The sequence below is a fragment of the Galeopterus variegatus genome, unplaced genomic scaffold, assembly GCF_000696425.1.
Source record: "Galeopterus variegatus unplaced genomic scaffold, G_variegatus-3.0.2 Scaffold103, whole genome shotgun sequence".
Classification (NCBI taxonomy): Eukaryota; Metazoa; Chordata; class Mammalia; order Dermoptera; family Cynocephalidae; genus Galeopterus; species Galeopterus variegatus.
Window position 1 is genome coordinate 188841 of NW_007726214.1, and position 15419 is coordinate 204259.

A 15419-nucleotide genomic window follows, 5' to 3' on the forward strand; every position below is an offset into this window, starting at 1 on the left:
TGAACTAGGCTGTAAAGTAGGCTCAATAGGGCTGCACAAAATCACCAAACAATTCTCTGTTCATTGTGTTGCTTGTGCTTGCATGGGTTCATGTTTCTATGATGGACATATACTATGATTTTCCATTTTGGCTCTCTGGAGGAGGGCTTCCTGCAGTGTGGAGACGTGAACAGGGTATGGTGGGATTTGGAAAGGGGGAGAGAAAAGTAGTAGAGACAATCCAGTTTATCCTCTCCAAACTTTAAGCTCTATTTCTGTGCCCTAGTCCTAGAACCAGACACAATTAAGACTCAGGGAGTTTTGTCTGAAGACCAGGTCCCACTGCCCACCTGGCTGAAGAGTCAGCTTTAGATGGGAAAGCAATGTAAGAGCAGGGCCTTTAGGCACTTTCAGTTTTCTCAGGTGTTTTTTGTTCTGTTCCTTTCCTTGCAGGGTAATTAGGAAGGCAGAACAAGACAAATGAGCTCCTGCCTGCTCTAAGAAGGCTGGGGTCTCTCATTAGCTCTGTAATAGGAAGCATCCCGTTTTATGATAGTGGGAGTAGGAATGGTATCCACTCTGCTGGTTCCACCATCCATCCAGTTTGCCCCTACCTAAAGTTCAGTGACTGAGGTTCAAATTTTTTCAAATTTTGGTGTATTTCCTGCAGTTTTTCAGAGTCTAAGATTGGTCATACATTCCCCGTTTACTCTCAATTCCAGTCAAGCTAGTTGCTCTAAAAGTAGCCTCTTTGCCCTAAAGTAGCTCCATAGCCTAAGGGTTATATCTTTAGGTAAAGAGGTAGGGGACTCCTGGAATCTGGTCACCCTGATCTTCAGACCCATTCTAATACCTATTCTTGGGACACAATCTTCTCTTTCCTTTGGTGCTCTCTGGCCGTTAGCTGCCTTCTCTAATATGTATGCTACCATCACTTTAATAATGTGATGGGAGTGGATTTGAGAGTAATAATTTATATTAAAAAATTGTCAGACTTTTAAGTACATTTTTCAAATAAAAAAAGTTTAGGCAAAATAGTTGCACAGTAGTCATTACCAGTGTGTGTTGGATTAAAGGATAGATATGGCTGATGAAGATAACTCCTTGAAAGTGGCTGAGATGGAGTTTTACATCAAAGTTGCCCTGTCTGGGGAGAGATGGCCAAGCATTGTCAAGGCAAGAAGACCATCTTTCAAGGGCTTGACTTCTTATTCTTCTTCCTATTCCCTTTTCTTGGTGTCTATTTGAGATTTTTCAAGTCTTTAAAGAAGTACTTGTTTAAAAACAAAGTTGGAAATGAGGAAAATGAGCAGCATCAACATTTTATCTTGGGGTACAGGGAGTAGGGGAACAAGCTAGATAGAGGCTCCTAGCTACACAGTTCAGTCTTAGAATTGAAGAGGTTTATGGTCTCTCCTCCCTCCAATACCTCTGTAAAAAGAGACAAGACCAAACAATGTTTTTTCTAGTTTTGTTTTTCTGTACTAAGAATATCTAGTGGGTTTGAAAGGGGGTTGAGATGCTGACACCTCTTCTTGTGGATGAAGTGGCCATTACCTCTGGTTTCTGTCTATCTGGGTAATGAAAAAAAAATAGAGAAAAGGGGAAATTACAACAACATCTATATTTTTTCCCTTCCTTGCTTCATCTCACCCTCCCACAAACCCTCATTCCCTCAACCCTACTGCGTGCCCCCCTCCCCATTTATGCTGCTTTTTAAATATTCAGTAATGGTATTGGACACACAAAAACAGAAACCAGCAAAATGAGCAAGTATTCCCTTTGTTTATTGCCTTTCCCCACATCCCCATAGGTCCTGTCATCCTTATCAATTGACACTACTTTATTAGGCCAATCAGAACCTTTGGTAACTCTTGGTAAAGAGGACTATCTTCCCTTGAGGATTCTCAAGTTGCTGGGAAGAATCCCAGGACAGTTCTTTGGGATGATGGTGGTTAAGAGCATGGGCAAAGGTGTCAAAACTGATTTAAATTTTACTTGTGGCTCTGCCACTTACTAGCTTCATAAGCCCCAGTTTCTGCATCTGTAAAGTGGGGATAATACCTCATAGTGTGAGGATTGGTCCAGGTAAAGTGCACATAGTAAGACCTCAAATATTGGCTATTATTGTTAAGCTGCATCAATCAATTATTGATAAATAGCCTTCATATCCATTAACTACCTGTGCATCAAGAAGTCTTTAAGTATCTACAAACTATTTGGTCAATAATCATCTAATGACCAATAAGACATGTTGTCTAATAACCAACCAACCAGCAGTTGTTCAAATAATAATAGGTGGAATCAATGTCTAACAATAATGTGAATAACCAATGCATGTCACAAATCAATAATCAGATAAGTCATCAGTTCATGCAAGCATACTGGCTGGCATAACAACAGGGTTTTGGATATCAGGATATTTGGATATTTTCAAATCCATCAACAAAGATCCTGGCTCATCACCAAACACTTACTGGTTGCATCTCTGTGAACACTGAAGAGAGGCTATTCCAAATATCCTCCAGGCCAATCCTGACCCTTTTCCAAAAAGCAAGAGCTGGGCTGGGTCTGGGGCCAAGGGGCGGCAGGCTGGGTCTGCGTCTGAGGTGGATGCTGGGGAAGGGGGTAGAAGTGGTGGTGCTGGTACTGGTGGTGGTTTGAGATGCACAGTTGGTGTCATGACAGAGACCTGTGTCCAGAGGGCATTCCTCCCGAAGCCGGTTGCAAGGACATTGCTGGTAGGTGCAAGGCCGGTGCTCCGTACGGAGTTGGCTCAGCGCCCCAACTCTAAGGCGCCCGGAGAGGCCCCGCAGCTTCCCAGCCCGGGTCCGGCTCATGGTGCCTGACCTGCAGTGGCAGTGCCACGGGCCCCAAGGCAACAGCATCAGCCTCAGATCCTCGGGAGGTGGCATGGCTGTGGGTGAGGGTGATGGCCACCGCCTCGCAGGGGTGGACCCAGCTGTCGACCACCGGCTCAGGGTGGCATCGGAGCTCAGCAGGTCCCCAGTAGACTTCCAGCTGGAGCGCGGCACGTTTGAAGTCAGCCTGATTTCGGCCTCCTGGCTATTGGCTATAAATCTCGTACTGGAACCCCTCGCTGAATTGGGAGTCGTATAGGACTTGTCGGTGTTCTTTCTGGCATTAATTACAACCCCCTCTTCTGAAGACCCATCCTCCTCACTGTAGTCGGGCGACCGGCCGACGCCTGTGGACACTGTGGAGGCCAAGAGCTCGGCAGCCGCCGGACCTGCCAGGCGGTCGGCGTTGGCCAAGGCGTCATTCTCATCCTCCAGAGTTATCCTCGTCTTCCGGGGAAGACTGGTGCGGGCGCTACTCCGGTAGCTGCGGGTCATAGGACCCCCAAAGCGGAAGCTGACTGGCTGTATCCCTGCCCGAGTCTGGGTCTGGTCTTGGGCCCCCGCCGCCCGGGACCCCAGACTCAGCAGCAGGGCCCAGAGCAGCGCGCCGGCGGCGGGGACCATGGGGCTGGGCGGCTTGGGTTGGGAGGAAGGCCAGTGAGGGAGACCCGAGCTCCTACCTTCTCTCCCTCCCTTCTGCTCTCGACCCACCGACCCACTGGGTCGTTTGAACCGAGGCCCGCGGGGAGAGGGGGGGGGAGGGGGACCTCCGACGCATGCCCCACGCGCCACACATGCGCTCCTGCAGCCCCAGGGGCTGAGCTAAAAATCCTAGGGAACTCTGGAGCAAGAACTCCAAGCCAGAACTGAAAGACAGATTGTGATGTAAAGGGTTGGGGAAAGTAGCTCACTTCCTTGGCACAGAACTTAAATCTCTCATTGCAGTTTATTAGCCACTACAAATCTGAATTTACTAAAGAGGGCCAAAAATACAGGTTTTGACAGCACTCCTTCCCAGGTTCACAGCCAGCAGACATGACTTAGAAGGGGCTCCCAGCAGGCAGGCTGGTTGTAGTAAGTCAAGCCCCTCCCACCCACCACCCACCCCCCGCTAGGATACCCAAGGTGGAAAGGATCGCAGTCCCTTCAATAACAGAGGGGAAAATGAGACCTAAAGAGAAGTTATTTGCTCAACGTTCTACAGCTAAAGCAGGATTAAAACCCAGAGCTCTGCCTTTCTCATACAAAACGCCACTACACTGAGCCTTCAACCCCAACAGCTGAAAAAGAAGTCACTCGGTAGATCAGGTTCCCAACCTCAAAGCCCTGCTGAAGGCAGGGTCATGGGAGGGATGACATCCCATTGAGAAGTGAAGATCCAATGGTAGTGGGATTGAGGATAGGATGATTTACAAAGCAAATGTTTCAGAAATTAGGGTGTAGGCAGATTGCTATCTTGCTTGGTTCTAAGGCCCTTTATCCAGTCCTGTACTAAGTTCCTCTGGAGCCCTGAAGATCCTGGTCCAGCCTAGGAGGGAGGGATGGAGAGAGAGAGAGAGAGAGAAAGAGAGAGAAGTGGTTCAGGGGCAGGACTTAGGTTTTACTCACTGGTTTGGCAAGAGAAGCCAGGTGAATTGAAAGAACTAGAAGACTGGGTGCTGAGTCATCATTCAGCATCCTTTACTACCTAACACCCTCTCCCCCACTGGATCTAATCTATTCACTGCTAACATGTCTCTTCCTAATTTCTAGGGCAGGTCTGAATCTCTAATCTCTGAGCTGTGATTATTCCCTGATTCGTCGATGCCTCCCGCACTTCAATGTATAGTTTTTTCACCTGTTCTTGTTGGATGCGGTAATGTCCTGCCTTGGACTGAATTGTGTCCCCCAAATTCCATGTATTAGAAACTTAAACTCTGCTATGATGGTGTTAAGAGGGTGGGGAAATCCTGTTACGGTAATTGAAAAGTGGGGCCTTAGGCCGGCCCGTGGCTCACTCGGTAGAGTGCGGTGCTGATAACACCAAGGCCACGGGTTCGGATCCTATACAGGGATGGCCGGTTTGCTCACTGGCTGAGCGTGGTGCTGACAACACCAAGCTAAGGGCTGAGATCCCCTTACCGGTCATCTTTTTAAAAAAAAAAAAAGAAAAGTGGGGCCTTGAAGAGTTGGTTAGATTGTGAAGACCATGCTCAATAAATGGATTGATCCATTGATTAATGGTGGTCACGGGTATGGTTCTGAGGGCTTTAAAAGGATGAGTGAGGAGTTAGCTCTCTCTGCTACGCCATTCTCACTATACGGCACCCTGCATTGCTCACCCCACCAGATGTGTTCCCCGGACTTTAGACTCCCCAGCCTCTGAAACTGTAAGCAATAAACTTCATTTTCTTACAAATTACCCAGTTCCAGGTATTTTGTTATAAGCAACAGAGGCAGACTAATACATGTCCTTAATTTCTTCTCTGGGTGTATGCACTATTCCCAGATACATTAAAGCATGTAGAAGCAGGGCTTCTATCTTTTAGTTCTTTTGTGTCTCCCCCATGGCATTAAGAAAATGGCTTTACGGGGCTGGCCCGTGGCTCACTCGGGAGAATGTGGTGCTGATAACACCAAGGCCACAGGTTTGGATCCCTATATAGGGATGGCCAGTTAGCTCACTGGTTGACCGTGGTGCTGACAACACCAAGTCAAGGGTTAAGATCCCCTTACCGCTCATCTTTTAAAAATAGGAAAAAATAAATAAATAAGAAAATGGCTTTACACATCCTACCCCAAACCGTTATCCTTAAGCATAGGACTCACTGTCTGACAACTTCAGGGATGTGGACTTGATCCAGGGAGATTAGTTGGGCCAACTCCCTCAGGCTATCCAGAAAACGGATCTTTCGTGTGAACTTGGAACTGAAAAGAGAGGATAAACCAAGTGTGTTTTGTACTGGAGGAGGGTTCCTAGTGACCCTTTCAAGAGGAAATGTAGCGAGTAGGGTGGTTAAGGCTAGGAGTCAGGGTGGGGCAAGATCTTCATAATCTTGATTTTGAAAATTGGAAAAAGGGGAAGGGAGTCCTTGTCCCCAAAGTTAGTACCTGATGAAGGGCCGAAGCAGTGCCAGAAATGCCTTCACATACCACGTGGCATGGACAACCACCAGGGCTCGCAGGTTTTTCCGGAGCCTGAAGAAGAATATGAGATCATCCTTATTTCTTCTTCCACCTTCATGCCTGAGGATCAGGTGGAGCTATCTTCTGTATTGTAACTTCCTTCACTTCTCTAATTTCTAGGTTTCTCTGGCAGTTGGGTCTAATCCACATTCCTTTAGCTGCAATCTCAGCTCTACCCATCTATTTATCCCACCATGCTTCTCATTTTCAGGAACTCTCCTTTCAGAATCCTTCAGCCTGGTTTCTACTCAATTTCCCTCCTGGGCCCTGCCGTCATGTATGCTCCTCTTGCACACTTCTCCATCCCTCCATGACCAGGGCTTTTTATAAAACTCCAGGTGGAAGAAGACCAGTAAGGAGAAAAAAAGGAAAAGGGGCAAGAAGAAAGAGAAAAGTGAGCAAAGGGAAGATGGGGGAAACAAATGAGAAAAAAGGACATATAGGTCAGGGATGAAGGCAGAGAAGAAAAGAAGATAATGGAGATGTGGCAAGACTGGGAGAAAAGGAAGAGTGCCTTCTATGTGTCAGGCAATATGCCACTTGAATTTACGTGATTTTCACAAATACTCAGTGGCAAAGGTATTATCATTGCCATTTTACAGATAAGTAAAGTGAGGTCTTGAAAGGTTAAGTGATTTGTCCAAAATCGTACAGCTAGTAGATGAAATGGTAAAGGCAAGATCTGAAACTAGATTTCTCTGACTCCAAGAGAGGACAGAAGACAAAAGATGCTTAAAAAGGGGTTTAGAGGGACAAAGAAAAGAGGAAGGGACTAAAAGAAGAAAGAACAAAAAGATGAAAGAGAAAAAGATAAGAATAATTAATTAAAAAAGAGAAAAGAAAAAAATAAAATGGAGTTATAGCCCTCTTGTCCTAGGGTCTCACCTCCGATCCAGGGTACGGTAACACTGGCGCATCCAGCTCAGAGGTGGAACTTGCGCCCTGCTTGTGCCTCCACTCAAGTGAACAAGCAAATAATTTTCAGCTACCAGCAGCTCCAGAGTTCCCACCATATACCTGAGGTGATGAAATTGCAGGGAAGGTATGTGTTGGGGGTTGTGTGGAGTGTGAGGAACATTATTGTAGACTCTCTGATCAGCTACCGATCTTGGAAGGGGTTCTTCACTGTTCCCCACTAACGCCCTCCCTGTAGCCCTTCAGGCCTTACATCGGACCTAAACAAGTGTTCCATGACATAGGTGTAGTTGGGGATGCTGCTTCTGGGTAGGTAACAGGAAGCAAAGAGGATAACAGCATTGAGGCCATCACCATGGTAACCTGGGGAGGATAAGGGGAAAATTAATTCAGTCAACAAATATGTATTGACAGTACATATGTTTAAGTTGAGGGACTCTGAGGGCCTCTGGAAGTTAAAAGAAGGATTTTTTTGGGGGGGCAGCTGGCCAGTTTGGGGATCCGAACCCTTGACCTTGGTGTTATAACATCACACTTTAACCAACAGAGCTAACTGACTAGCCCTACAAGAAGGATTCTGAACCCAATAACTGAGTCTCCAGCCTAGGCATTTTATTTAAGAAGCCACAGTTATTACTCCTCCACTTGTGTAAGCCATTACCTCCATGAGATAAGACTTTCTTATAAGGCTCGATGACAGTCATGTCCACTCGCTGCTCCCGCTGTCCCGTTCGGAACACTCTCCAGCGATGACCGTCTTCTCCAGCCACATCCCACACACAACCCCGGCCCAGCCTTTCAGCTGCCTCACTGGCTCCCAGACCTTCTGCCTGGGGCAGCTCATCTAAAAGGAAGGAATGAGGAAGAATCAATAAGGCAGATTTCCCACCTTTGTATCTTGTAACTTCCCCAGATTCCTAGAGTTTATTACTCCAACTTCTCATTCAATTTTTTCCTTGACTCTCTAGCCCTAGTTTATCCAATCAACCCAACTCCTTGCTGGTTTCTTCCTCCTGTGACTCATTATCCTCACCTTTTTACTAGATGATGGCCTTGGGGTGACCTTGCACTATGGCAGATCTATGGCCCTTACCAGTATCAGTTTTATTACAGATTCTCTATTTCTTTCTTTACATGCTTTCCCCTGGGTGAGCTCATCTATTCCCATGGCTTCAGTTACCATGAGTAAGGTGATGACTCCCGGATTTGTCTGACTAACCCAGACTTCTAACTCCAGATCTATATCCCTAAATGCCTAGAATGGACATCTCTAGTTTGTGTCTACCTGCTATCAAGTCACCAGACTCAAAGTGGAACTCAAAATCATTCTCTTCATACTCTCCCCCCTGTTTCCTATCTTGATGAATGACCTCATCCATCTAGCTCCCTGAGACAGAAAACTATGTATCATCTGAAACATTTTCTTCTCTATCAGCCCCCAAACCAGCTGGACCCCAGATCCTCTTCCATCTACCTCCATTATATTCTTTTTATTGTTGTTCTTATTGTTGTTGCTTGCTTTTTTGTTTTGTTTTGGCAGCTGGCCAGCACGGAAATCCAAACCCCTTGCCTTGCTGTTACAACACTGTGCTCTAACCATCTGAGCTACCCGGCCAGCCCTCATATTCTTTTATCATCTTTTCCACAATTACTGTCCTGTTTTGGGTTCTTAGCACTTCTCACCTATGCTTAGTATTAGCCTCCTCATTGCTCTTTCTGCCTCTAGTCTCTTTTCCTCCACTCCACCCTCTACAACATTGCTAGAACAAGCTATCTTTTCTCCTCTACCTTCTACCTTTTTTACTCAAATGATGATATACTATAGCCACCATTCTGTGTGATCTTTCCATAACAATAGAAAGAGCTGCTTCATCTTAAAAAATAGTTGCATAATATTTAGTATTATATTTTATGGATTACCATAATAGAATTAATACTCTACTGACGGTTGTTTCCAGTTTTTTCAGAATGATTAAGTTTGATCACGTTACTCCCTTTCTATGACTCCTCATTGCTTACAGGATAAAATGTAAACTCCTTAGTATGGCAGGAAGGGCCCTCTATAATTTGACCTTTGCCTACTTAACCCAGCACTATCTTCTGTCATTCTCTCCTCACCTCCCAGCCCTGAATGGTTCATACTTAGAATTTCCCAACGTGCCATGGTATTGCTTGAGTTCCTTCTTCCATCTGGAATGTCCTCTTTCCAACTACTTGATAAACATCAGCTTCAGCTTTCAATACAGCTAAGAATCACCTCCTCTGTGAAGTCTTTCCTCACATCTCTCAGGCAGAACTGACATTTTCCTTCTCCCTGCTCATACTCTACCCTGTACACATGAAGATCATAAACTTTAACTGCAGTTATTTGTATGTATGTTTACTTCCTACTAAACAGAGAATTCCCTGAGGGTGGGGCCTCTGTTATTCATCTTTATAATCCCAGTTCTAGGTCAATGATAACAGGCATTCAATAAAGTTTTTTTTTTTTTTTAATATGTACTGGCCAGTACAAAAAAAAAAAAAAAAAAAAGGTTTTTTATAAACAAAGCCCCCTGCTCCTTATCCCACCTGACTACTCTCACATTGGACCTATGTGCTCTACTTTTTCATTCTGAGGAAATGAATTTTGCTGGTCTTTCCTTAGTCCCCACCTTATTACTTCTAACTTTGTTCCCATTAAATCGATCCTGAACTTTTTTTTTTTTTTTTCGTTTTTGTCTTTTTTACTGACCGGTAACGGGATCGCAACCCTCGGCGTCGCGCCCGCACCAGGGACCGCAACAGGATCGCAACCCTCGGTGTCACGCCCGCACCGCGCTCAGCCAGTGAGCGGGAACCAGTCTCCACATGGGATCCGAACCCTCGGCAGGAGCGCTGCCACGCCCCCAAGCGGCGCACTCTCCAGTGCGCCACCGGGCTGGCCCCTGAACTTTTTTTTTTTTTAAAAAGATGACCGGTAAGGGGATCTTAACCCTTGACTTGGTGTTGTCAGCACCACGCTCACCCAGTGAGCAAACCGGCCATCCCTATATGGGATCCGAACCCATGGCCTTGGTGTTATCAGCACCGCACTCTCCCAAGTGAGCCACAGGCTGGCCCCCTGAGCTTCTTTTAACATTGGCTTCTACTTCTACTAGCTCTGTCCTCAGGTTTGTTTCCTACCTTCCCAATCAAATTCATGTCCACTGTCCAGCTGCTCTGAGTCTGAGGGTGTCTCCAATTCGTCTACCTCCAGGTCAGAACTGCCATCAGGAGAGGAAGGTGCAGAGTGGCAGGGAGAAGCTCCATTGTCTTCAGACCCCTCAATCAGATTCAACCGCAACTCTGGGGCAGAAAGACGCTTACGCATGGGGCGCTGGCCACACAGGGCTAATGTACTGGGGGTACCTAGGGTTGGAGGAAGAGAAAAAAAGAAAAACAGAAAGATATGTATCTTTTGGGGGTGTGGAGATGGTTGGAATTCCTGTACATGGAAGTGATGATATGGGATGAACTCTGAAGAAGGGACTGATACAGGGGACATTTGGGAAAAGGGGAAGAGGGAATACAAAGGGATGGGGTGGCATAGACTTCACTGGACTAGCATCAGGAACTTGAGGCCCAGTTTCTACTTTACCTACCTGCCTGTGAATCTCTTTTAGGGTCTTCAGGATCTTCAGAAGGGCCAGCCTCCTCAGGAAGCAATCTAGATAGGAAAAGATTAAAAGGGAGCAGAGATATAGGTTAACGACATCAAGCCAGATATCAATTTATCAGTTCTCCTTCCTTACCAAGATTTTATCACCTCTGCTTTCTTCTTCCCATAAATCCTGATTTGCCATCCCTGCCCTCCATTTGTGACCATCCCTTCCTTCTCCCAGCCTCTCTCACTCTTCCTTACCTAGGGAATTCTTCATCCTGCCATTCCTCCTTCAGCTCCAGTCCCCCAACACTCAGGGTTGCTCCTAGTTCTGCTTCTTCTGCTTTTTCCCTAAGATAGAGTATCATGAAAGAAAGATTGTCATGAGACAACCTAGGCAGTATCTTAAGGGAACTGGACGGTGAAGTAGGAAACAGAATAAAGAACAGTAATTAAGGTACGGAGTAGAGGGCAGGCCTTAAAAACAATTCAGACCTCTTGTCTCCTATACAGATGTTTCTCCCACCTTCACCCCTTGCTAGAAGCAGATTACCTACTGTAGGGTTTAGGAGCAGAGGGAAGATGGAATGTAAAGCTCATCATATTTACCTCAATGGCACTTGCTCCACCTACAAAGCAGGAGTGAGAGATGTCCCCCATTACAATTGGCTGGAACCTAGACAGACCCGCCCAACTACCACTGGGTAAAATTGGGACAGATAACACCGAGTCAGGCCTGCCTTTCCTCCACCATGCTGGGGAGTGGCTACAAAAAAACATGGCATGAGTGGCGGGGTGGAGGAAGAAGATAAGGAGAAAGAGATTTGCCAGGAAGGAAAACCTGGGCCTAAACTGAGTTCTGAGTCAGCTTTCCTGATGGCCATTCTGGAGGGTGGGGGTCAGGAAAAAAACAACATGGTCAGATTTATCAAACACAAAATATAGAAACTTCTTTTATTATTTTTTTTTAACCAGAGAATTATCCTGGAATCGTCTGTTCCCCAGTTCCATACCATACTGACATTTCCTACCTAAAGCCACCCCCATTCCTCCTCAGCAAATTCACCCTTAGTCTTGTCTCCCTAAGAAACCCGAGATTTGACCTGGTAAGAAGAGCTGGATGGTGGGAAAGTTTCTCAAGACTATTTATTCACTGCATTTCCAATCAAGTGAGCCAAGATCGTACTTACCCAAGATTTAATGTCTTTTTTCCTGCCTCTTGTATAGTTCCCATCTTCACGTCTTCCTGTTACCTTCCTTAAACAGTTTAGGGAGCTGGGTGTCACAGCCCTCAACACTTCTTTACTCTTTTTTGTCTCAACTGTTGTTGCTCTTGCCTCTGAGGAGGAGAGGTGTGGAAGGGAGGCAACTTCATTTTCAAACAGGTTTTGCCACCTTCCCTCCCAAGGAGCAGGTTTGTCCAAAAGAAAAACCCTGCCTCCTGTGTGGGGGCGGGTTTTGGGGAGAAGAGTGCATTTTCTGTGGTGGCTAGTCTTGGGTGAGTCTAGGAAAGCAATTTGTTCTCCTTTCCAGACCCCATATAACCTTCTGGAAGCTGCTCTTTAAAAAAAAAAAAAAAAAAAAAAAAAAACTGTTACCTTCCTTAAACAGTTTAGGGAGCTGGGTGTCACAGCCCTCAACACTTCTTTACTCTTTTTTGTCTCAACTGTTGTTGCTCTTGCCTCTGAGGAGGAGAGGTGTGGAAGGGAGGCAACTTCATTTTCAAACAGGTTTTGCCACCTTCCCTCCCAAGGAGCAGGTTTGTCCAAAAGAAAAACCCTGCCTCCTGTGTGGGGGCGGGTTTTGGGGAGAAGAGTGCATTTTCTGTGGTGGCTAGTCTTGGGTGAGTCTAGGAAAGCAATTTGTTCTCCTTTCCAGACCCCATATAACCTTCTGGAAGCTGCTCTTTAAAAAAAAAAAAAAAAAAAAAAGCAAAAGCAGAAACTATTTTGGTTGTAAGACTACCTTGGGCCTAGTTTTCAAGCATAAGCAAAACTGGAACAACAGAAGTACCGCTGACTCTTGAACAACAGGGCTTTGAGCTGTGCAGGTCTACTTACATGTGGATTTTTTTCAATAAATATACATACAGCACTGTAAATATATTTTCTCTTCTTTATGATTTTCTTTATAACATTTTCTTTTCTCTAGGTTACTTTAAGAATACAGTATATAATACATATAACATACAAAATATGTGTTAACTGTTTATGTTATCAGTAAAGCTTCTGGTTAACAGTAGGCTATTAGTAGTCAAGTTTTTTTTAGGGAGTCAAAAGTTATATGCAAATTTTCATCAGGAATTTAGGGTCAGCACCCTAACCCTTGCTTTGTTCAAGGGTCAACTTGTATTTATTAGGAGAGTTCTGAGAGAAGAAACATAAAGGAAAGGCTGAGGATAAGGGGAGACAGAAGCCTACTGCTTCTTATTCCCAGAAGGAGTCAACAGAAAGAAGACATTAAGTATAGTAGGAAGAAGGAAGATGAATTTTTGTTTTGTTTTTGTGGCTGGCTGGGATGGGGATCCGAACCCTTAAACTTGGTGTTATAAGGCTATGCTCTAACTGACTGAGCTAAGTGGCCAGCCCAGCAGGAGACTCTTTAGGAGGCTGAAACAATTATGAGAGGGAAAAGTTTGATCATAGTTGTAAAAAGAGACAATAAGACCCCAAACAGGAAAAATGTATTTTAATACTTTTTAAAAAATTCAAAATAAAGTACCCAAGTTACAAAACATAAATTCCTTTGGTTCAGTGATCACACAACAATTTTTACCTTCCAAATGACTACAGACATCATACTCTCAAAATGAAGTCAGACTGTCCCCCTCATACTGGAAGATGTCATGCCAAAACTACCACAAACCCCACTGTTCAGTGAAACTGTTGGCAATGTACATGGAATAGATCTGTGGGGTAGGAAAAGGGGGATCAGGTTAGTCTGAAGAAAAAAGGGAGACTCTACACATGCAAAACAAGATGGTGGGAAGGAGCTTTTTGCTGGGTCATGTTAGTATGAATCATACCCCTGTATATGCTACATGAGTCCCTTGGTACAGTCACACATAAATACAGACAATCCAGTGACCCTGAGCATTCCCAGGGAAAACAAAAGAAAAACACAGAGAAGCAGAAGAGAGAAAGAATGGCAGCAAGAGGCAGATCACAGATCACCAGGGAACATCTGGTTCAAACCCTGTTTTACAGATGGGGAAAATGAGACCTAGAGTAGTGAAGTGTCTTGCCAAAAGACACACCGTTTATGGCAGTCAGTATTAGAACTCCATGCTTCCTTTCAAAATGAGCAAGGAGAGACAGATATGAACAAGAAATGGATAAACCCACTAAGGGAAGGGACACAGACCCAGGGCTCTCATTCCAGTTCTGCTATCTTTTGGGCAGAGTGCCTACGAGGTCTTAAGGCCTTCTTGAGTGCCTCCTGAACTCTCAAGAACAAGGGGTCTTCAGAGTCTCTTCAGGGTTCCTGTGGCTCTGGGATGGAGGGATCTAAAGAAACAAGAGAACCAGGCTACCTGATCAGGACAGAAGATAATGGCCTCCTATCTGCCTCATACAAGACCTAAAACAGTCACAATAAGCTCAGAACAGAAATTCATAGATGTCTAGGGCTGGCCCGTGGCTCACTTGGGAGAGTGTGATGCTGATAACACCAAGTTAAGGGTTAAGATCCCCTTACCGGTCATCTTTAAAAAAAAATAAAAAGAAAGAAAGAAATTCATCCTCTCTGAATCAAACACCATCACCTACCCAGGGGCAGAAAGAAGAGGCATGAAGCTGGAAACCTGTTGAAGGCTGAAAACTGAATAAGACTTTCCAAAGTATGCTCTCTTTTCTATCTAGCTTGAAGCAGGTATTCAATAAATACTTAAATGAATAAGTGAATAAATGAATACACAGAGATAATCAATGAATACATCGTTCCAAGACAGATATTGGTTCTGTTCAAGATCCTAACCAAGGGTACTTTTGGGGTCTACATTCTTTTTGTCTCAATCTGCTGGGACTGTGGGTGTATCACCCTGTACCCATGGCAAATGAAATAAAGGAAAGTCAGTGAAGATTTAAATAATAAAATGTCTGATTGGCAGAGATTGGGGGGAAAAGGTAGAAAGCCATTCTTAAAGCAGCTGCTTTCTTTCACTTCATTCTCCTCCCAGTTTTATAAGAACAGTATACCACACCCTGGAGCAATGAAGACAGAATTGCTAAATCTCCAGAACATATCAAAACATGCATTTGAGATGGGTCGAGCAACCCCGCCCTCTGTCCCCTCCCCTCCCAACAGTTACTTCTTTGACACAGATGCAGTGGTACACTGTGACAACGAGATCTGACTGCACTTCTCAAAGATGGCCTCAGCTGAGAGCTTAGGCAGCCCCTGATCCAGAGGGCACTCATCCACCAAGCTGTTCATGGGTGTGGGGGGCAGTGGAGGGTCCTCCTCATCTTGACTCAGTCGAGAAATTAGGGAGTTACTCGCCCTGTCCAAATCCTTGTCTACCTGCTCCCTGGATATACCCACTGTCTCAGGCTGCCCTGAAGGAATCTTTGTGGAGTCAAAATATGCTGACAGGGCTTCCTGGAGCAGAGGCAGAAGTTTCTTTCGAGAGACCTGGGTGTTGCCTTGAAGATAGGCTTGGAGGTTAGGGTGGGTGCTTGGGGCAGGGGTCAGCTTCAGGGATGGAGAGTGGGAGTGTTCCAGGATTCCACAGATCTAAAAAGGAGACAATAACAAGGAAGTAATATATTACTTAGTGTAGCAAAAAGCCAAGACTTCTAAGTGAAAGGTTTTCTTTATAGAGAACACTTTTTAAAATTGCCATACTGGGCTGGCCTGTGGCTCACTCGGTAGAGTGC

The 15419-nt window shown here is 45.2% G+C and overlaps 2 protein-coding genes across 3 annotated transcripts in view; both read right to left on the bottom strand.

Annotated features, from left to right (window-relative positions):
* Window positions 1-1438: 1438 nt before the first annotated feature.
* On the bottom strand, window positions 1439-3686 carry LOC103600189 (chromosome unknown open reading frame, human C1orf56). The gene is made up of 2 exons (XM_008584433.1): window positions 2457-3686; window positions 1439-1553 (listed from the first exon to the last, which is right to left on the bottom strand). The coding sequence occupies exons 1-2, from the start codon at window positions 3462-3464 to the stop codon at window positions 1533-1535; spliced, it is 1029 nt and encodes a 342-aa protein (XP_008582655.1). The 5' UTR covers window positions 3465-3686; the 3' UTR covers window positions 1439-1532.
* An 81-nt stretch (window positions 3687-3767) lies between these two features.
* Window positions 3768-15419, bottom strand: part of BNIPL (BCL2/adenovirus E1B 19kD interacting protein like) — a 13635-nt gene continuing 1983 nt past the window's right edge. Inside the window, exons 2-11 of one of the 2 annotated variants that reach the window (XM_008584426.1) lie at window positions 14704-14709; window positions 10804-10893; window positions 10544-10608; window positions 10086-10310; window positions 7582-7764; window positions 7181-7283; window positions 6891-7022; window positions 5931-6017; window positions 5649-5747; window positions 3768-4368 (exon numbers count right to left, since the gene is read on the bottom strand). In XM_008584426.1, the coding sequence (XP_008582648.1) occupies window positions 4332-4368; window positions 5649-5747; window positions 5931-6017; window positions 6891-7022; window positions 7181-7283; window positions 7582-7764; window positions 10086-10310; window positions 10544-10608; window positions 10804-10893; window positions 14704-14709 (1027 nt within the window). In that variant the 3' untranslated portion in view covers window positions 3768-4331. Of the gene's footprint in view, window positions 4369-5648; window positions 5748-5930; window positions 6018-6890; window positions 7023-7180; window positions 7284-7581; window positions 7765-10085; window positions 10311-10543; window positions 10609-10803; window positions 11796-12140; window positions 12633-14703; window positions 14710-15419 lie in introns of those variants that run through there. The other variant, XM_008584418.1, reaches the window with a different exon arrangement.

Bases quoted from the DNA above. Each gene is read 5' to 3' on its own strand.
- LOC103600189 (XM_008584433.1), bottom strand. From the start codon at position 3,464: ATGGTCCCCGCCGCCGGCGCGCTGCTCTGGGCCCTGCTGCTGAGTCTG. The intron at 1,554-2,456 runs GTAAGTGTTTGG...TTCATTACCCAG, and splicing joins TGTTCACAGAGATGCAACCA to ATAGACAGAAACCAGAGGTA.